Source organism: Buteo buteo, chromosome 24, assembly GCF_964188355.1.
Source record: "Buteo buteo chromosome 24, bButBut1.hap1.1, whole genome shotgun sequence".
In the NCBI taxonomy this organism is placed as follows: Eukaryota; Metazoa; Chordata; class Aves; order Accipitriformes; family Accipitridae; genus Buteo; species Buteo buteo.
In genome coordinates this window covers 13466042-13488583 of record NC_134194.1, presented here as the reverse complement: position 1 = coordinate 13488583, position 22542 = coordinate 13466042, and the positions used below count along the sequence as shown (strand labels likewise).

At 39.9% G+C, this 22542-nt stretch overlaps 2 protein-coding genes across 4 annotated transcripts; one reads left to right on the top strand and one right to left on the bottom strand.

The window, feature by feature from the left end:
* Positions 1–207: 207 nt before the first annotated feature.
* On the bottom strand, positions 208–4571 carry PTTG1 (PTTG1 regulator of sister chromatid separation, securin). 2 transcript variants are annotated; one of them, XM_075056594.1, is made up of 6 exons: positions 4344–4571; positions 3385–3487; positions 2893–3071; positions 1871–1964; positions 924–1073; positions 208–537 (listed from the first exon to the last, which is right to left on the bottom strand). In XM_075056594.1, the coding sequence occupies exons 2-6, from the start codon at positions 3464–3466 to the stop codon at positions 458–460; spliced, it is 585 nt and encodes a 194-aa protein (XP_074912695.1). In that variant the 5' UTR covers positions 3467–3487; positions 4344–4571; the 3' UTR covers positions 208–457. The 2 variants fall into 2 exon arrangements, with proteins under 2 accessions (XP_074912695.1, XP_074912694.1); XM_075056593.1 differs by having other exon boundaries at positions 210–537; positions 4332–4571.
* A 112-nt stretch (positions 4572–4683) lies between these two features.
* SLU7 (SLU7 homolog, splicing factor) lies at positions 4684–18496 on the top strand. 2 transcript variants are annotated; one of them, XM_075056356.1, is made up of 16 exons: positions 4684–4749; positions 5283–5463; positions 6110–6263; positions 6526–6606; positions 7205–7369; positions 8854–8919; positions 10517–10564; positions 11058–11189; positions 11469–11566; positions 12958–13025; positions 13224–13363; positions 14313–14474; positions 14924–15028; positions 15183–15257; positions 15511–15615; positions 16638–18495. In XM_075056356.1, exons 2-16 carry the CDS (start codon positions 5300–5302, stop codon positions 16815–16817), a joined length of 1743 nt encoding a protein of 580 aa, XP_074912457.1. In that variant the 5' UTR covers positions 4684–4749; positions 5283–5299; the 3' UTR covers positions 16818–18495. The 2 variants fall into 2 exon arrangements, with proteins under 2 accessions (XP_074912457.1, XP_074912459.1); XM_075056358.1 differs by lacking the exon at positions 10517–10564 and having other exon boundaries at positions 16638–18496.
* The last annotated feature ends 4046 nt before the right edge of the window (positions 18497–22542 follow it).

Here is a 22542-nt window from a genome sequence, read left to right as displayed (position 1 = left end):
AACTGCACAACAATCCAACATACTATCTTAGACAACCACTGTGAAGAAAAAACAAGTTCAAGAGAGGAAAAATGCCAGAAGAGTACTAGCTCTAGTACTTAATTTACACTAGATATACAGATTAGTTTTAAACCCTTGCATGTTTAATGGATAAAGGATAAAGTTATGTAAACAGTGAGGCCTAAAGGGTCACTTAACCTATCAAGACCAAATAGTCTAAACAGCAGGTACTAACTCCAGGATATGGTTCACAACACTGTATTACAGAGTCTTGCTTAGAAGCTTACAAAGGCTCTGCTTTAATTGCTTGTCAGATAGTCTCCTTTTCAGAGCACCATTTTACCACCTGTATCTTGGGTCCACTGAAAAAAGTCCAATATTATACAGATTAGGTTAGCCTTTATTAAAATACAGAACTACATGAAATTTGAACTCAATAGAAGATTCAGAATATGCATTAAAGGTCATAATTAGGAGGTGGCATGTCAATGATCTCATCCAGGGTAGCAAGGAAGTCAGCAGTTGATTGTAACAAGTCTGAAAGTAGAAATAGAGCAAATCAGTTTCTTATGAAACCCAGAATTTATACTCTCCAACATAAGCTAGCTCCCAGGGGATTAGCATAAGCCTCTTGAATGACTAAGGGAAATTTTTTGATTGCATAAGCCAATTCCACCTAACTGATCAGTTAGCAATGAACTACAAAAGATTGCTGAGCAACATCACTTTGAGACGACTACCTGTACTAGTAGGGTTGACAAGTTAAATTCAGCTTGACTATACACCAGAAGCTGTTTGATGCTAGTATGCTATTCTGGTAGTTAGGACAGCAATGGCAGTTCACTACTGTAGCCAACTAGCTTTCCTCCCAAACCACTAATGAACACTATATGTACTGAAAATCATGCTAAATTTCCACTTACTAGACTCCCATGAAGTCTCCTTGATCTTCACAGGTGAAGGAACCATGTTTACACAACTGTCATACGTCCTTTCAAATATCATCAGGGGAACACCACACAGGTTGATATTGCTTACTTTGTGCTCTTCAGGAAGATCAAAACTCTCAAAGTCTGTTTGAGAAAGAGACTGTAGTTTAGTAATAGCACACAGTAACCTGGGAAGCTGTACAGTCTCCTAGATTAAATGAAGTGGGAGCAGGTCCAAAACACAATCCAACAGACCCCTCTTATAGGGTATTTATTTGCAGTTACACCTCAGTTGTCCATAAAAATCCCATACGTTAACACTTATCAAAAGACTAAACTGTATAACATAGCTGCTAATGTAAAGCAGGAGCTTTCAGTAATTTCTTTCCAATCACTACACCAAGTCAACTTCATTAAGCACAGCACATTTCATCAACACTGAAGTAGTCTCTGGTACAGTACTTTTTGCACACTCACTTCCACATGAACTGGATGGTTTAAGGACACACTTTGAAAGACTGAGATAGCACAGCCCATTGCAGGTATTCCAAGAACAGCTTTACAAGTTTCATCTTCAACTATTATACCCTACAGCAGTAGGAATCTCTTCAGTTACAAATTACCATCTTGAATACTTGTCTACTAGTTGCATTTAATGAATTAAGAGGCTATAGCATGGTTATTTGGAACTAGTTTCCTGCCACCATAATAATGGACTCGAACTACTACATATATGGAGCACAGCTACTGCAGCTAGAAATATTTACACAAGAATGAGATGGTATTTCAGAAGTAGCAAGCGCCCTTATGGTTAATAAAGGACTCTGGAGAAATGCAATGCTAGCTTGTTTGCCACAACAGCTTGACCAAAGTCTTACAACAACATCAACACTCAGGAAAGCCTAATGGTTCATTTTAATAATTACACCAATAGTTCTTACCTCGAGGATCAAAAGAAAACATATTTTCTATTTCTGGCCAGTCTTCTTCAGCCACTGCATCACAGCTTTCTAATCCAGCAGTCTTTTCAGTAATCTTAAGAAGAGAAAGCCACATTATTTGAGCTACTGTAATTTCCCACTGTAGTGGTTTTCCTGTACTACACAGGTCTACAGACAAGCATGCCTGCCACACAGTTCTCAGTCAAGCCTAAATTCCAATACCTTCAACACAAATAAGCCAAGATGGGCAAATGCTTCAGCTGAGTTTACATAGTGCAGTACTATATACAGTGGCAACAAGTCACAGCACTAGAACATTTAGGCTCATAATATTAAACTCCTGATACTTAACATGTGAACAAGATATTAACTCAGACTATTTTCTCTAGAGCCACTTCTTTGCCATTAAGTACCCCCTAAGCTGTTGTACTCCTTGTGCCTATGTAGGTGTACTTGTTTTGGCTAGGATAGAGTTATTTTTCTTCCTAGTAGCTTGTAGGATGCCATGTTTTGGCTTCATGGTGAAATCAGTGTTGATAACACACAGCTGTTTTAGCTATTGCTGAGCAGTGCTTACACAGCATCAAGGCCTTTTCTGCTTCTCACAACCCCACCAGTGAGTAGGCTGGGGGTGCACAAGAAGTTGGGAGGGGGCACAGCCAGCACAGCTGACCCCAACTGACCAAAGGGATATCCCATACCATAAGACATCATGCTAAGCAATGAAAACTGGTGGGGAAGTTTGCCAGGGCTGCCATTGCTCAGGGACTAGCAAGGCATCAGTCAGCTCGTTGTGAGAAGTTGGTTTTGTTTTTCCTTGAGATTGAATTATTAAGTTGTCTTAATCTCAGTCCATAAGTTTTCTGACTTTTACCCTTCCAGTTCTTTCCCCCACCCCACTGAGGGGAAAATGAGCAAGCAGCTGTGTGATGCTTAGCTGCCTGCCAGGTTAAGCCACAACAATAGATAAACTATCCATTCCCATTCCTCACCTCAACCCCGTAGAAGGGTGTTATACTCACTTTGTTTGCAGTGCAAGGCTGATTTTTCTGTCTTATCTTTTCCATTTTGCTCATGACTCCTTCAGTTCTATTCACATTTCCAAGAGCCCTTCTTACAGAGTGAGATGTGGCTGGAGGTGTACTGATTGCTTTTTTAGGAAGTGGAGTGTTAACTTGTGTTCTTTCAGATAAGACTTTTGCTGGAGTGGGGGAAGAAAAAAGCAAACTTTAGCACCATATCAACCCTAAAGCTTACTTCAGTAAGCACATGTCCTGGAAAACCAGTTGTCATAAAAATCATTGCTCACCATTTATAACTCAGGAGCATAAGCCCCATCTATGATAAAAGCACAGAGCCATTTTCTTTTTTATAATAATTGGTAGGCTTAGCAGAATCAGTTAGATAATTGGACATAAGAATAGAGAGCTATTACTGTTCAAAACAGTGATTAACAAAACAGGATTTATGCTCTTCCCTTGATCCCCTACTGACTTAAGACAGCATATACGCACAAGATCCTGAAGGGAGTCTTAGCTGATTCTTAGTGGCACCAACTTCACCATTCTCCTTGTCAATAAAGATTAGTGTTGCCATCTTCAGGTTGATGAGACCACTCTGGAAAGTCCATACAGGAAAAAGAGGAAATCATTCTTGTCATTTCTTCCACCACAGCACACTTTATAAACAAACTACATTAAAGGCAAAATAGCTGCCATGTGCCAGTCCCCAAAGGAGGGGGAACAAACCCATACTTCACACCATTTCATAGTAGTTTAGCTACAGACCCTTACATTTGAAGGCACTATTAGTGCATGTGGCAGGCCAATATTCTCAAAGGAGCTTGTATGATTTTGGGAAAGTAGCAAGGTCTCACCAGCAATCCTACACAGAAAGATCTAATACTTTGGTTTGCTTTATCACTTCTTTGTGGTGTTTAACTGTTTCCTCAGTACAGGAAAAGCATACATCTCCTTAGCTTAGCAATCCAGTCCTTAGCTCAACTTGTAGCACTTGAGCAGCCAAGAGTAATGCCAGTTATTTTACCAGCAGAGACACCTTTTCACCAGAGAAAGAAACCATTAGAGAACACCCTATGCGAGTGGATTACTTCACTACCACTTCTCCGCCCCATCTGCGGTAACAGATGAGAGCACTCCCTTGCACCGTTAGGAACAGCCAGGCAGCCCCACCTGGAGCTCATCCCTGCCGTGACACACCTGCGCAGGTGATTCCTCGTTCAAGAGAGGCCTGCAGAAAAACCCGCTGCTAACCGGTGCGGCTTGCAGTCAAAAGCTCAAGCACAAAGTCGAAGCAAGACATACAGCCACAGATCCCGCCGCTCCCCTTGTTTAAGCCACCTTCTGGCGACAGCTCCGGACGCCCTCTCCTCCCGCCCTCGGGGGAGACCCCGGCTTTAACCAGGTAACGCCCTCCGCCTTCCCAGCCCCCCCCGACTCACCTCAGGAGCTACCGGCAGCGCCGAGGCCGGACAGCGGCACCCACGAAGGAGAGGGCTCGGCTCAGGTCGGGGCGGGCCGGTCCGGAGACCCACCACCACACAGAGAAGAGCCGCACTGCCCGGCGCCCCAACCGCCGGCAGATTTTAAACCGCCTCCGCATCGCCCATTGGCTGCTTCGACAAACGCTCAGCAGCCGGTTGGCTCAGCAGCGCCGCTTCCGACCCGCCTCACCTGCTGCCCTGGCGGCTCCACCCCCTGCCCTCCGGGGGCGGGGCCGGCGCCGCGCAGGGGTAAGCCCGCCCCCTCAGGCCCCGGCGCCGCGTTACTGTGGTGACGGCGCGGCCCCGCCCCGGCAGTGACTCCGCCTCGGCGGGGCGGGGCCGCGGTGCATTGTGGGGTGGCGGTGCGGCCTAGCAGGTACGGACAGCGGCGGCGGGGGTCGGCTGTCCGGGTGGGGGCGGGCGCTTTGCGCTCCGGGGGAGCACCTGCGTCCTCGCCGGCCGGGGCTGGGCCCCGGTGGGGTGCTGTTTCCGCGCGGTCGCGCTCTTGCCTCGCCTTCGGGGGACGCGTACGCCCGGCGTTGCGCGGGGCCGCGGCGGGGCCTCCCGGCAGCCCCGGCCTGTCCGCCGGCTCTGCCGGCCCCTGCAGCACCGGGGGAGTCCGTGGCCCCCTCCCCGCCGGCTGGGGGGGCCCGGCGGTGCGTGTCCTGACTCTGTGTGCTGAGCTGCTGCTGTTCGTCCCCACCAGGGATCGTACTGGTCGGAGAAGAGGAACATTAATAAGGCTGTTGGTTTTTTCAGCAGTGGTGCTTATTGTTGTGCTAAGGCATACGTCAAGAGCGCATAACAGAGCGTCACTGGTTACCCTGAATGACGCGAAACCACGCTGAAGAGCTGTGCTGTCAAACGGTATTGATCTGTGAGACTTTGTTCTCCTCTTATTTCTGTTAGAGGGGGGAAAAAACAAAATGGCATCAGGGACGGTAATGAACGCCACACCTTCGGGAGGATCGAATGATGTGAGCCTGGAGGAACCAAAGAAGATGACAAGGGAAGACTGGCGGAAAAAAAAAGAATTAGAAGAACAAAGAAAACTAGGAAATGCACCTGCTGAAGTGGATGAAGAAGGAAAGTAAGTTTTATTAAAGCTATGGTTATTCTAAAGCTACTGGCACAAATGACTTTTTTCCTGTTATGATTATGGAATAATCCTGAGGGTGATACATGATTTCTACATGACTCATTTTAGAAGTAAATAGTTGAACTTTGTAAATCTGCTTTTAACATTCCAGTCATCCTCAGAAAGCAAATATTTTCAAAAAAAATGCAGGTTCAGTGTTTATCTACTGTGATCTATTGACAGTGCTGCTAAAAAGTCCCATCTGTGTGGCTACTTACGAGTGGTGTTTTGAAAGTGACCAAAAAGTAGTACTGGAGAACTTTACTGCATACCTTATCTGTTCCCTCTCTTGCTTCTACAAGGCTTGTTACTTCTGAGAAGAGACGTGTTACTATTTTTGTGCTCAGTAACATTGCATAGAATAAGGTATTTGATTTGGAGTCAGGAGTTTAGGTGAATTAGATGGCAAGAAAATCTCAGTGAAAGTCTGTGTTTATCTAGTTAAATTAGAGATTATTTTGCAATGCACTGTAACAACTTCATTATTTTATTATCACTTCTAAAGCCCTGAACTTTAATGTGAGAGTTATTTGTTAGGCTAAGTTGTTGTGGGGTTTTTTCCCTATGCCCTGTATTTATTACACAATGTCTTTTACAGAGATATCAATCCTCATATTCCTCAGTACATATCCTCAGTACCATGGTACATAGATCCTTCTAAAAGACCTACATTAAAGCATCAGAGACCTCAGCCAGAGAAGCAGAAACAGTATAGCTCCTCTGGAGATTGGTACAAACGAGGAGTTCAAGAGGTATGTAAAATGTTTTTGTCATAAAATAAAGATTGGTTTGATTCCCTGAGGAAATAATTTCTGGTTACATGTTTTTGAGGGAGACAGGAGCTGGGAATTCTTTTTCAGCAGGCAAGTCACAGTGTCTGGTAGTAATCAAAATATGTGTTATGAGTTTGGGTAGACCATGCACACTTTAGTTGTATTGAAGAAATGGTTATTGGGAACACGTATATGGATCTTGCCACAAGTTTATACAACACTGTCTTTTTTTGTTGTTTAGCACGCTGTAGCAACTAGATATCGTAAAGGAGCTTGCGAGAACTGTGGTGCATTGACACACAAAAAGAAAGACTGCATGGAGGTAAACTTGACTTTTGTTGATGGTTTAATGGTTTTGAAAACAATGTGAATTCTAATCTTAGTGGAAAATAGCTAGCTATAGATAAAATAAAAACTACTAGTTTTGAAAAAGCTATTTTGAAAAAGGTTACAAGCATTGAAAGGTGGCTTGAAAATTTCTAAAAAAATTGTTATGCAGGAAAAGTGAAGGGGAAGAAATGATACTACTCAGGGTGTTGCTCATCAATTCTGTTTGTGATAAGCACTGCAATAATAGGTGAAAATGTTTAGCTTTTCATGTTAATTTGCTTTAACTCAAGTGCTCCTGTGCCTGTCTTACTGTTTCATGTTAGCTAAAGCCATCCCCAGAAACTGTGTTTCAAGTGCTTTCTTAATTGTGGCAAATAAAGTTAGAAATTGATGGGATTTGGAGTCAGTTGCAATACTTTAAAATACAGAAATGGACTACTTGCGTTTATTTACAATTCACAGGCTGATAGTGCTGAATTTAACTGGCTTCAGAGGAGCTCCATTGATACTATTTTTAAAGGGATATCTGAGTGAGTAACATATTTTAGTGTAATGGACTGATCCAACCGTTGGGGTTTTTTTCCTTTCAGAGACCCAGGAAAGTTGGAGCAAAGTACACAGGCATGAATATTGCACCAGATGAACACGTGCAGCCTCAACTGATGTTTGATTATGATGGAAAGCGAGATCGTTGGAATGGTTATAACCCAGAAGAGCACATGAAGATTGTAGAGGAGTATTCCAAAGTTGATTTGGTATGTAGGTTCTGTGGTTTACTAGGGAAAGGTTTAGTGTTTGGCTTGGCTGGGAGGAGGAACATTTGTTACCTGCACTGTTAATATTAGACCTTGTGCTGTATTCATAATGAAAAAGCGAGATGGGTTCTGTGTTTGATAGCAAACTTCACCTAAACTGAAAATTCAGATCAGAACTGGCAATCGAGTATGGGTCTGTACAATAAATGAAGTGTCTCCCCAAATTGCTTACTTTCTAATAGACAAGCCGTAGAATTTATTACCCGAGACACAGATTGAATTGCAGGCAAGAAACGGATTTGTTACCTGGCTGTAAATAAATAAGCCAATAAATAAAGAGCCAATAAATCTATATCTATATTGTAACTTCATTCATGTTATTTTACTTATGAATCCTTTTTGTTGCCATGATGGAGCAGTGGACTGTTTGTACCTGTCTTTGTGCAGACTGGCACCTTGCTGTTGCAGTTAACTTTCTATCTGTATGCACCAAATCCATGTGGACGTTATTAACTTTTTAGAAGGCGAAAAAAAAAAAAGTTCACTACCTTGGCTGGATGTTGGCTACCTGGTCCAAAAGGTAGTTAGGCGCATAACTTAACTACCTTCAGTGCCTGGTCCTCAGTATTTTCCTATAGTGTGTAGAAAAACTAATGTTAAATATGATCTATTCAGTGTGTATAAATGTCTACTGGGAGTGTTTAAAGACAGAACCAGACTCTTCTCAATAGTATACTGTGAGGGGACAGGACAAGAAGCAGTGGGCACAAGTGAAATACAAGAAATCCTGTTTGAACATAAGAAAAAAATGTTCTACTGTAAGGGTGATCAGTGGAACAGCTTGCCCAGTAAGGCGGGGGAGTCTCCATTCTTGGAAGTAATCAAAACTTGCCTAGACGGAGTCCTGGGCAACTTGTTGCAGGCACGCCTGCTTTGAGCAGGGGGATTGTCTTGGCAGTCTCCAGAGGTACCTCCAATATCAACCGTTCTATGGTTCTGTGATGTCAAACACATACAAAAATTCACTATGTGCAGCTTTAAAATCTTACTTTAGATGCTAGACTTTGGTGCTTCCTGAATGAACCATAAATGCTTGCAGCATCAGTCATGAAGTACCTCAAGCACTGAAGTTTCTAACTAGAGTACGAGGACGCAATTATAGAACTATCTCATAGTAATGGTATAGCTGCATAAATTCTAGTAAACTGTTTGATTTAACAGTATAATAATATAAAATAGTAAAATGGTTATTATACATAATTTCATTTCCTTGAGGCTCAAAAAACAAACGTGGTAAAGCATAGGAGTAGAGGTGACAAGCTCTAGGCTGCTGATTTTTTACAAGCACCCAGAGAATTTAAAAAAACAAATTTTTTTTTGTAATTTTAAATTACAGCAGTCACAAGAGATGCTTATGGTAAGTATTACTACACACTTGCTACTAAAAAGAAATACTAAAACAAATGCATTTTCATGATACACAGGCCAAACGTACACTGAAAGCCCAGAAGCTTCAGGAAGAGTTAGCATCAGGAAAGCTGGAGCAAGTGGTAAGTAAACTAAAGCCCAACTTATTTTTGCTGAGGCTGAATAAATATACAACAGGTTACTCCTGCTCTCTCATGCTTTTACTCTCTATACAGGGTCTATTATTGGTTTTTATGCCCTTCAGTAATTTAAAGATTTTCCTAGCACCAGCATATTCTGTGTCACATTCAAGAATTTCAAGCATCTTCTTTCAAATAAGAGTTGTTTTGTTTTCCCCTTATGGGCAAAAATTCTGTGTGATTATTATTCTTGCAAAAGTTAATGACACGGCATTTTGGGTCAGAAAAACTTGTTTTCCATGTAGTAATTTTGTTCATGTACTGAAAAGCTTTTTTTGTTTTTAAAGATCGTTACATCTGACTAATGTTGAGACAATGGCTAGTACGTGACTGTGGATTGTTTTAGTAATGCTTAGTATAAATTGGAATAGGAAGGTATTTTCTTTATCTTAGAACCAAACTTGTTTCTTCTTCAGTCGTTGCTATGACTATTTGCAGTGTCTTTGGTTATTTGAAGGCTGAGCATATGTATTTCCCTCTGGCTTATAACTGCAGAGTTTGCATCTTCCACCAACTTCTACAAGCTCCTCTTGGATTATAGACAATGCTTTTGATACTCTTTGATATAAAATTATAATTTTAAAAGGCGTTTCTGATAATATTCTAAGTTTATAAAGTAGGGGAAAAGTAGAGACTGCTACTGGTCAGAAGTAGGTTTTTTTAATCAACATTGTGAGAAAGAAAACACCAAGCAAAAGACTACATACAACTGGGCCTCCATTTTCCAGAGGTTGTCACCTTGCATTTTGTCACTAGATGGCAGAGTGAACTTAATCGCCAACCGAGCACAAACTACAGCGTTCTGACCTTCCCGATAGAAAAGATTCTTTCTCTTTTTGATGCCTGTTTTCACCACAAAGGAAACATTGTTGGCTTCCATACACTTATTCCGTATAAAATGGAGCCGTAAGAAGAACAGTATGTTTGAAACATAAGAGCTATCTCTGATGGAGAGGACCAAGACTGCTTTGCATAGTCAGTGCTGGCCAGTTTGCTGATGAGTGTTCCAGGACTCACAGTTGTTTACATCTTCACTATTGCAAGTATTCTCAAGTTAGAGGCTAAGCAGGTTAAAAAAATAAATTCTGGCTATATTTCTCCAGATTAAATTATGGCTTCTGATTCATGCTCAGTATGCCTGTCAATCCTAACTAAATACTTGCTATATGTCATCTTAATTTTTTTTTAAGCTTTCAGAGTTGAATGTTGGTTATATTTGCATGATATGAAATATTCTAGTCTAAACCATTAGTGTTCAAAGGCATAGCAAGCTCTAAATAACAGTGACAGTTCTAGAATTTGCTGTTCTTGCAAAAGCTTGAAAATTTAATTGGGAATATAGTGAAAAGGTCACCAACGTGTCTGTAATAGAGCTCTTTCCTAGACCTTTATGTAGCAATCTTTGTGCATATTGTGTCACAGGTAAATTGTATTTTGCATCCAACATAAAGCTCAGCTTTGATTGCTCTTTATATCCCTGCCCTCTGTCCTCTCCCCACTATCTTGTCTTCTCTGCTGATGTGCTCTTTGTTTGCTGCAGAACTCCCCAAGACACCAGTGGGGAGAAGAGGAACCAAATTCACAGACAGTAAGATGATTACCCACTGCATCACACCATGGGCAGAAAAAAAGACCTGTAGTTAGTGGATCAGTGGAACAAGGGTGGCATAAGGGTTTGAATGTTGGGTTCATGCCACTGGCTGACTATTCTTTTGGGCATAGGTTGTTGGATTTCACAGAGGCATTTTTGGTTTTGTTTTAATTCCTGTGTGTTGTCAAACCTTAAAGATGCAAGCAAATAACTAGTTTTTAATATGTGGTATATTTTGCCCAAGATAACTGCTTTCTTAATATCATCACAGTTACACTTCTGTAACTGTTTCCGTATGAGGAAACCTGAAAAACCTGAAACCTGTTGAATGTTAGATTAGCATGACAGCACGCTTAAGCCCAGGTAAATGATGCCAGCTTTTAACTACAGGGATTGCAGAATTTTTAATGAAACCACTAAAATCAGATTCTCATACTTGTCTCTGGAGTGAATGTCCTCTTTTACTTAGAAGTTTCCCATCTTTCCTCAGGAGAGAGATCATAACAGTGAAGATGAAGATGAAGATAAATATGCAGATGACATTGATATGCCTGGGCAGAACTTTGACTCTAAAAGACGTATCACCGTTCGAAATTTACGTATTCGGGAAGATATTGCAAAAGTGAGTAAAGAATTCTTTACAGATATTCTTTTGTATTTGTGAGAGTTAATTTAAAAAAATTGTACGCTCAATTATTAATGAGTTTGCATATGGGTCTTGGGGTTTGGAAGTTAAGGTTTATTTTCAGTTCTATTCCTGCTCATGTCATGACTTCGTCAAGGTCATTCTTTTACACAGATAGAACTTTTTAAAATGTCTAAGCTGGGCGATACAAGAGTAACTTCAGTTCTTTTAAAATCATAAATATCGAATATCTTGTATGTTGTTTTCTTTCCCTAGTACTTGAGGAATCTAGATCCGAACTCTGCTTATTATGATCCCAAAACAAGAGCAATGAGGGAGAACCCATATGCCAATACAGGCAAGAATCCAGACGAGTAAGTTAAATCAGGGTCATGCTTGTGTATCCAACAAAACTGTTAAAAATGAGATTAATGGTTCTGTATTTTCTTTTATCTGTATGTCCTTTTACTAATGAATCCCTAGACAATTATGGGTAGAAGTAGTAGTAAACATGGAAAAAATTGTTTCATTTAGCAGCATTTTTTGGTTTAGTATATAAAAGTGGTATTTTAGTAATACTGGCCCTTAATCTTCAGGGATATACGGACCACTGCTTAGTGTAATGATCTGTACAAGGGTTAGAACACTCTGCTGTATCTAGAGGTGATACCTGTAAACAATAATGATGTTTGTAAAGTATTTCAGTAACCAAATCTTAAACTTCATCCCTTGTCTGTGGTACCTAACTAAATGGTTGAACTAGGAGCGAGAGCTCCTCATACATTAATGGAGTCTGCATAGAAAAGGTCTGAAAGCTTTGGCATTGTCTAGATAGACAACTTAATTAAAAAATGCCATAGGCTGGCTTTTGGCTGCACATAAGGCTGTCTCACTTAAAACTCAAGTCAAGCACTTGAGCTGTGACCCCGCCTTGACCTGTGTAGTGCTGTGGACTTACAGAGTAGACAGGCTGTGAGTAGAAACATTTATTCAGAGTACAGTAATTGGATTAGCTCGCTGCCTGAAATAGAATGGCAGTGGCTAAATGCTAGCAAATAATGCTCTTTCCACCTCTCCTTGCCCCCAGCTAGAATAATGCTGGTCAATTCTTTTTTTAGATGCAGATGCTTTCACTTCTCTCTAGAGTCATAATTTGACCTTTGTTGAATCTGTGTTTCTGCCACAGCTTTGCAGACTGTAAATTATTCAGAGGGACTTTGGGAAGATGAAAAGAGTGGGAAATTGGGTTGTTAACGTTATTTGATTTTCAACCTGTGTTTCATATGCTCATTGTGAATCTCTTCAAGGGGTGTGCAAAAGGTAACTGAGAGCAGTAAAGCTATTACCAGGCTTTAACTCAGTAAAATACACTGGGTCTGGGCAGGAGGAGAGATTCACAAATCCAGAAGCTGAGAATCACTATGCTAGAATATCACCTACCATTTATGCATATTTATTGTGCAGTTCAATCAAAGTTTGACTCCTGGTGCTTGGTATTCCAGGCAGAGCTCCAGGTTGTGTCATAAGATGTTTCCATGTAAACGTAGGCACCAGGTATTCTGAGTTGCTATCGTATACTTTCATGACTCTATGGGGAGCCCAAACTTCATTTCATGTATTGAGTTGAATGCTCCTTCCTCTCCCTCCATTCTTAACTCTCAAGGCACAAAGGAGAATTTTTACTTTACTGTTGGTGTTCTATGATTTTATTTAAAAGGAAATCACATTACTTGAATGCTAAGAATCATATTGTTCTTTTCTGCAGAGTTGGTTACGCAGGTGACAACTTTGTTCGCTACACTGGAGATACCATTTCAATGGCACAGACTCAGCGTAAGTGGGTTTTGGGGTTTTGGTTTTTTTAAGGAAACGAACTTAAAAGACTTAAGTTAACAATGCTTTCTTGCAAAAGAGAAATAAATCTTCTTAGATTGAGGCTTTCTTTCAAATTACTGCAGAATTAAAGATTGTAATTTGAATGCCTATGTCAGTTTTAGAATAAATATTGAGTGAAACCTCTTGTGTACACAGTTTTTGCTTGGGAGGCTTATGACAAAGGCTCTGAAGTTCATCTTCAAGCAGACCCTACAAAATTAGAGCTACTTTATAAATCCTTCAAAGTGAAAAAAGAAGATTTCAAGGCACAGCAGAAAGAAAGCATCCTAGAGAAGGTAATAGACTTTTGGTTTTATTTAATAAGAATTCTGTTGAGTTTGAAGTCTGGGTTTTGGGGAACAAATAAGGTTACTAATGCTACGTGAAAATGCATCAGCTGTTCTCAGTAGCTTAGATTTATAAAAAGAATTTTATATCTATACACACTATCTTATCAGTTGGATTCATTATATTATTTAATATAGGAACCTTTGAAGATCTGCTGGTAGTTCTTTGGATTATTGGGAGCTCTTCCCTTAACTGTCAGAATTTCTCCAGTGAAAAATCTGACAGCAGTATGTAGGAGGAGTGGGAATTTAGGGTTTGGGTCTTTTTTTTTAAATAATACAAGTGGTTGAAAAATTCTTTCACAGTTTAGAAGTGTTATCTTTTGTAAAATACCCAAGTTACTATCTCCCAAAATTATTTTTTAACTTTTCTTTTTTCTTATATGTGAAAAGCAGAATTTTCAGACTCGAGTTTCAGGTGTAGTATTCTAGATAAATATTTATTTTATATTTTGCAGCTAGTTTCTTGGACAACTGACAAAGAACTAAGTAATCCATTTAGATTCTAACCCTGTCGACATTCAAGTTTGAAGGGGAACAGAAAGTACTGCTCTGGTTATCCCAGAGCCTTTTTGTTTGGTCTAAAAAGTTTTTCTGCTTTGAGTGAGGAATATCACTGTTGTAATCCTCCAGGCATTAAAAAAAAAAAACAAAACAAACAAACAAACAAAAAAAACCACAAAAAAACCCAAAACATCAAAAAACACCACAATGGCAATAGGAGGAGAAGTATTTCTCTCTTATCTATTCACTAAAGATTAAACTGTCTCCATCCACTTCTTTTGCGTCTTCTTCAGAAGGTACTGAAGGTGACATTTTTGAAATGTATACTTAACTGCATAAAAGGTGGTGGTGGGGGTTTCAAAACTATTTTATGTCTTTTGTATTTGCATTTTAGTATGGAGGACAAGAACACCTAGATGCACCACCAGCTGAACTGCTGTTAGCTCAAACAGAAGATTATGTGGAGTACTCTAGGCATGGAACAGTCATCAAAGGACAAGAGAAAGCTATTGCTTGCTCTAAATATGAAGAGGATGTTAAGATCAACAACCATACAGTAAGCCCTAGCTTATGTTAAAATTATAAAAAAACCAGATTCCTTCCCATTGGAAGGGAATGAGGTATGGTAGGATGCAGTACAATATAATACAGCAAATAAATTTCTCCTGTCTCAAATGTGACACTTTCCCTTTTCTACTAAGGAGGAATTTCAAATTGTCATGGTTGCGATGTGAATTTGAGGAGTTGCAATGGCAAACTTAAAGGGGAAGTTACTGTATTTCCCTTTGACTTTGAATATAAGTTGACCACATCCTGTTGCTTTTCTCTTTTTTGAAACTGTACCTATAAGGCTAATGTAAAATTGCAAAAGTATTTCTCGTAAATTTCCCTTCTGGATTGTTTGCATAATTTACTTATCAGGATATAAACTCAGGAATAAATTGCAGCCTGCCTCTTAAGGGGGTATCATGATGGACATAACTGCCATGGTGTCTTCTCTTGCAGTGCATTTGGGGTTCATATTGGAAGGAAGGCAAGTGGGGTTACAAATGCTGCCACTCATTTGTCAAGTATTCATACTGTACAGGAGAAGCTGGGAAAGAAATTGCTGTAAGTAAGAGCTAAAAAGCATTCATCTTCCTACCCAAGTTTTAGACTATTTCACTTTTTTGTTGGTTGGTTGGTTGGGTTGGGTTTTTGGAGGGGTTTTTGCCTTTCAAATGTGCTTAGTAAATGGGTATGCTTTCTCTTGTCTGTTGTATAGAATACTGAAGCAAGCTTACTAGAAGAGCAACCCAGGGAGGAAGAACACATGACAAAACCCAAAACACTGATGGAGGTAAGTTGTTTCCCTTTCTCAGGAAGGCAGATATTTTTCCTCCGCATTTTAAGAGTTGGAAAGATGCGTGTAACCACAAAATTATGTGAGTCATAATGTCTGAAAATTATTAGACTGCGTTGTTAGATCATTAACATCTCTCTTGAAAACTAGGCTCTCAAATAGCATTAGTAGATGCTTGGGATTTAATGACTTGAAGATTATTAAAGCTTGCAAGTTGAATCTTAACGGTCACTGGTTTTCCACCTTACAGATCCACCAGGAGAAACAGAAAGAGAAGAAAAAGAAGAAGCACAAAAGGAGCTCAAATTCAGATAGTGAGGGTGAAGAGAAAAAGAAGCAAGAAAAACTTAAAAAGGTGCACTATATTCATCAGTGGTTTTGTGGCAAAAAGAACTTGAAATATATTTTACAACAATGTCAGTTTTATGAAGCCTGTAAGGCAGTTCTTGTGGTATTCTGTGGGATGTTCTTTGATGCTAATTCTGAGCTAAAGCAAATTTAACATGCTGTTAGATGTTCTAAAGCACATTCCCTATTTCTCAAGCAAACATGCAATAAATACTTAGTTTTGGAAGACTTAGTTTAGATGATTTAGAACACTTCTTGTTTAGGCAACTATTACAGCCGTAGATCTATATAAGACGTTGCAGAACACAATGATTTGTGTATTGAAGAAAGATGGAGAGATCAAAAGCACTGTCAAAGCTTAACGTAGCACTTTTTATCCCAGACTTGGGCCCAGTCTCACAATTAATGCAGTAAATCCATCCACCAAGCTATCAACTCACTGCTGCTGAACAGCCCTTCCACAAGCACAGCAGCCTGTCTCTGGATATTCAGAGTGTGAAACTAATGTTAAACTATGGTTAATCAAAGCATGGTACAAATGCAACTTCTTTTCAATAGCAAGAAGGAGCAACAGTAGTAGTTTGAGGAATGGGATAATGTGTATTTCAAAAAGCATTTAAAAAAACAATGCTCCCTGACAAGGCAGGGTGGAGGGGAACCCCACCAAACAAACCCAACAAACAAACCCAAGCCACTAAGATCACATGCTTGCTTATCTGCTTTTGTACTTGCTGGATCATGATTACATTTTAGGTAAAGCCAAGAAATTTCTTACTTGATTTTGGCAATTGGAAAGAGATTAAAGTATCTTGTTTGCTAAATACCATTTTACCATCATTTTATATTAAACACTAACAAATGAGCATTAAATGAAGTGTGCTGTAGGTGGGCCAGACAGATGTGCATTGCTTATGCCCCCCATTCTGCCTGCTGTTTGTTCATTATACTAGAATCTAATACAAACTTTCATTGGTTTTTTTGCTTAACTTTCATTGTGGTTTTTTTTTTTTTCTTTTGCTTTCATTTCAGGCACTAAATGCAGAAGAGGCTCGTCTTCTCCACGTTAAAGAAATTATGCAGTTAGATGAGAGGAAGAGACCATACAACAGCGTATATGAAACCAGGGAGCCAACGGAAGAGGAAATGGAAGCCTATAGAATGAAACGGCAGAGACCTGATGATCCCATGGCCTCTTTTCTTGGACAGTAGTCACAGTGAAAATCATTCCAATACACAAGACTTTTTTTCAATACTTGTTTACAACTCTGTAGACATTTGCTTACCTTCCTTGTGTCTAGTAAGTGCCAGAAGTGGCAGAGATTTTTTTTTTCTCACCAAAGAAGTTGGTGAAAACTTCTTTCAACAGACATAAGCAGTCCAATACTTACAGCAATTTTATGTATGTGTGTATGTATACATATACAGTCACAAATATATATATACACACACATATATAAAATTTATATATAAAATACATATACCTACTCAGTAAATTCTTTATTGGAAGAGAACTGACTGGAATTCTAGGTTTGTTTGGCCAGCTAATACATAAAGTCATGATACATTCAGTAAAACTGACTATTCAAAGGAAATGGTCAGCAGATGTCACTTAATATAGAACAAAAATTGTTGAAAAAAATTGTTAAGCTACTGAAGCCTCTTACTTGTAAAGGGAGTTGCCTGTCACATGGCTTTAAAAGGAGAAATAGTTTCTTGATCACTTTCTAGTATTTTGGAAATGTAAAAATTGATTGCTTTGTACAGTTTTGTTTAATTTAATATAAAGGTCTTAAATGCTGTTCAGTCTTTTTAATGAAGAGCTTAGCTTCTGAGTGTAGAGCTTTTAAATTCTAATTCTGTTTCTGCAGATGTTAACATATAAATTTCAGTTGCAAAGATCTGAGTTCTTTGGTTTTCTGTTTGATAACAGTATTCACCTTACCATTATAACTTCCAGAATCTTGTTACATGGTGTAATGCCAAGTGTCAGGCTTTAATACCTTGTGATAATGTGAAGCAGCATCTGCTTTGTGTTTGGCAATATTAGTCCTTAAACTGGAAGCTTTCTCCTTTAACTATTAAAAGTTGAAGGAATGGGTGAAGGACTTCACAGCATGACTTAGAGTTGGAAGGCTTGAGAATTACTTCTGTTTTGGCTTAAACTGTCTTATTAAACATGGCTTTTATGACCACTTTTCATGTGGTTATATTAATGGTAGGACAAGGAAGACTCCGAAATCCTGGCTTTTCCTCTTAAAATTAAGAACCTGATTACAGTTTCCGCTATGTAAACAATGAAGGAAGCTTAAAGTTACTGGAAGAAAAGGAAACAATATGTTATACCTGTAACATGTTGTACCTGTAATTTCCACCTGTAAAGCTGGTTTCCTTTTTTTATTAGGTTTTCTCCAAGTCTGCTTCCCCTTTGGTTTTGTTATAGACATACTAATTCTGAATGCAGACTTTATTTTATAAGGCTTATAACTCTGACTGCAGACTTTTATTTTATAAAACTTGATTTTAAAATCCTCCTATCGCTTGCAAAAAACATAACCAACTAGTGAGATCAAAGATTTGGGGGTGGAATTGTTAATATAGCCAAGTACTAGGAAGGAAAAACTTTAACGAGTAGAAATCAGCTTTTGCAGAAATTGCTTTTATGTTTTCACAAACAACATGGATTTAGACAGTCAGAGGGGGAAAAATATTAGGGATATAGTTTTCCTTCCACTATAGTAGTGACTCACATTCTAAGTTTCCAGATCAACTCATGTCTCGACCTTTCTTAAGTTACAGATAATTTCAAGGGAAAACTGCTCTTTTCCACAAGTAATTACATACAATAAACATACATTTAAGTGTCATGTGTGTGATTTCACAGCTGCTTTGACGATTGAGTATTTTAGCATACATAGTTAATAATGGAAATTCTGCATTAGTCTGCAATGTAGTTCTATATTAAAACTATCTGTGATATTCTCACTGATGATCAAAATTTTAGGTTGAATATTTACTGTGTTGCAGAGATCCTATGATTCTTCTTAGGGCTGTAACATCTGAAGTTCTGGCCAGCATACCTCCAGCTGCAGAGATACCAACTGCTGTTGTCTCGGTCAGTGCCAAGTTCAGTTTGAGGGAAGATGAGATGTCAGAAGGGTCCATGTTACCAGTTCCTTGAGCTATATAGATACCTTTCTAAAAGTAGCTAGAGACTTGGTTCTTTTTAAAGTAGAGGTGGCAATCCAGAAATAACACTGAAAAGAGTGATTTAGAATGAAGAACAAATAATTCACCGGTCTAGGCAGCCTGTAAAGTTCAGTTTTAAACTCTTGTTTCGTGAGTGTTTTTCTTAGTTTCAAGAGAAAAATGGGGAGAGAGTTGAAGATGCGTGTATTTTAGAAGCCAATATAACATGTTCAGTGCTATAGGAAGATCTGCTTATTACACATAAACATACTGAATTCCACCTTAAGTATACTCATGTGGATGGATTTGCTTTTCAATACCTGAAGACATGACTGTAACTTTTCTGGCATGCTGTGTCTCACTCTGCTAAGAGAGAGCCTGTGGGGAAGATGGACCAGTTTCTTCTCTGGTGAAGCAGAAGGCAGCTCCAGGGGAAAAAGCAATTAGTAGCCTTTTATTCAAAATACAGTTCCCTTGAGCTTGTGAGTGATACAGAGTAGATCTTGTCTGGATCAGTCTCAACAGTTAAAGAACAAATAAAGCTTAAACATGTTGTCCTATTTATATCATAAAGGTTAAATGTTAAAGAACATTGTGGATCTGATCATGAGGATTAATTTTCCTCCATCTGCTTCCCCTTGGATTTGGCATGCAATATGACTGTGCATATCCAAAGACTGCTTCCTATTGCACAAGAAGAATTTTTTCCTTTCTAAAATGAGTTTGAAACAAGTTTGTAGGCTAGCTTGGACAAAAATGAACGTACAATGAAAATGAGCATACTTTAGCAGAGGCAGCTGAAGTTGGGAACTCCTGTTTTTCACATGCACAAAGACAGAAGCAAGGTGAGAGGAAATTCCTTAGCCTGGTAACACAGACTAGTCAAATTCTCAAATCATAATACAAGACAGACCCTCCCAGCACAGCCTGGGGAGCTTTCTCTGAATCTTGCCCTTGGCAAATCTCAAAAATTACTTTCTCAACTCCCTTTGTCAACAATTGCTTTGATTGCCTCATTTTTCATCCTGTTGAGTTCTGATTGTCTGAGGCATACTCAAGTCTGCAAACTGAACTAACTAGCCAGCTGATTTGAAGACATTTGCATTTTTAAAACATGTAGATTAAAACATTCTCCTTTATTTTTTGTTGAAGAGTTTAGCATTCTGTGTTATCTTTCAAGGCATGCCAGAAGGTAGTTCCTTTACTGTCTCTACATTTCTTTGTAATTGGATCTTTATGGCTTTCCTGAGTGGGTTTGCACACTGTTCTACATGAGTGTAATTGTTTTAGGCTGTTGAGGGATCAAAAAAAAGCAGGAATGATAGTAATTAGTTAAAGATGAAATGGAGCTCAACTTTTAGGAAAAAGAAAAAACAACAGGAGAGACAGGATTTTCTGTGCCCACTAGTGCCTAATGCAACCTAGTAACTGCAGTTTTCCGTACCACTTTTGGGTATAACTTAAATTACCCCATTCAGGCCAAAACACCATGCCCTGAACTACATGTAGACAACTCCCCATTGTTCTGTTAGCACTCCTGTTTGCATTTGTTTTGACGGATGCAACAAAGAAATAGACAGAAATATTACTAGAATAATAACAAACTTAAACTAGTTATTTTACATGAAACAAATCTGTTCATGTCTCTTAAGTGACCTAACCAGAACGCCACTGGGGTAGTAGATAGCGATGGTTTTTGCTTCTGCAAAATACCAGCACATTTCAGACCTCAGTGGAAAAGAATAAAATCACTTTGCCTAAGAAAACCTTGCTTAGTGGACAGATTAGCAAACCCCAGATTTCTAACCTACAAAGTCTTAAAAGTAATTCCAGTAATTGCAAAGCATTTTAGAAACAGCCTCCACCCAGCCATTGGTCTGCCCTGCATTTGGATCTAAGCGCAGTCCTCAGCCCCTTGCTCTATAATCTTCCACCACATCTGTTACAAGCGGGACTTTTTCAGATGCGTTTACAGCCTTATCACGTTTGCATATGCATTTGTTCTCAGTTTTTAATACAAAGCTAGGAACTACAGATTTGGCTCCAACACCACCATCACAGCAGAGTTTTAACCCATTGCTGCTTTTTGTTCACAAGCTGCTAGGACGTATGCTAACAGTGCGTTGGGGAAGTGGATGCTGGAGCGCAAGGCCTGAGGTTGAAGTCTCCTGCTGCGGTGCCCCGTTAGCAAGGCGACCGCTACAGCAGCACGGGTGAAGGAGAAGTTTCCTCGCATCAGCGTTGCTCCTGGTTCTTTCTGGTTAGGAAAGGGTTATGCCATCAGCCTCTGGGCTGCATGAGACCCAAGCTGGGCGAGGAAAATGGTGCCTTCAGCTGGCTTCTGGCTTTGCTCAGGTGTCCCTTCTTGCTTTAACACGTCTTATGCTGGGCACGTGCAGAAGCAAAAGCACTGGGCTGCAGGTTTTAACATCCAAGAGGCAGCACAGCCCTACAGTATATTCTGCCGAGACACTAATATTTTCTCAGTATTTTAAGAACAGCTGAAAGACCTTTTTTAGCAAAAGCCAGCGCTAACACAAAATTTTCTGCTTGGGAAATGGCAGTAGGAGAGGGGTTTTATCTGTAATTGTTACTATCTGCACAGACTGTCACTGCTCGCACGCAATGTAAGTAATTTTTCACTCGTCTCTGGAGGATGCTGCTTTGCCCTGAAGGATGGAGGCACTGGACCATGACGGGGGTAAGTGACATTTGTCGCTGGCTTTCCTGGCTTGGGCAAATGCTGCCTGTGTCCCCAGGTACTGGGATTGCTGATGGTGATGCTACAGACTCCAGAAGCAGGGCTGGAGTTTTTTGTAGTTTGGGAAATACAAGGCGTTTTTAGAAGAGTCTTTTCCTGTCTAACTATGTTATTAGATACCTAGGCGGGAGCCAATTGTGGCAAGTCAAAAAGATTGCTGAATTTCACTTTGACTTAGAAGGTGCATGAGACAAAAGAAAAAACCCCAACTTTAACACATCTGCACTGTGCTTGCGGTGGCTCACTGGTGCTTGGGCTGGTTCCCACTTACCTCTTCCTAAAATAAGCTCTATTTATTTTTATCTTAATGGGTTAGGACCGCAGTTCCTAAGCAGAGCTAATGGTCTCAAGGGCATCCTTTAAGTTTAAACAGAGATTTGACTCATTTTTATGGGGGCTTTTGGAGAGGGACAATCACTCTCTGAAGACTGCTCACAGACTTCCAAACTCCTTTCAGGCAGGGCAATAAAAGTTACTCAAATCACCAGTCCACACTAAGCCAGGAGGCCTGTCAGGTAGAAAAATGCTTTTTCCCTCCCATTAGTATCTCTGGAAAAAAACCCCAAACACCTACACTCATCTTTGAAGAAAGGTACGCTTTTATTGCCAGTGCCCAGTGCAATGGGAAGGCTGTATTTTAGGCTGCCTACAGCCTCTGCGTGAACTGCAGCTATTTTGGCATTTGCTGAGTCATTTTATTTGGTTACAAAGACATTGCTGCAAGGTCGGCATCTGTAGTGGTGAAACACATTAGCACTTGGAAGGAAAACAAGGGAAAACCCTTCCTGGCTGGGACGCAGTCCTGTCCTGCAGTCCCGGGGTGGGAGCTGGCAATCACCCACCTTCAGGCACTCGCGTTTCTCACCCAAAGCTTGTGCACAGGTGATAGCGGAGCTAAATTTACACTTTCTACTCTGTAGGTGCTGGATGGTGCACCTTTCCGTTGCCACACGAGCCATGCATCCCCCCAACACGCTTTCTCTAAAG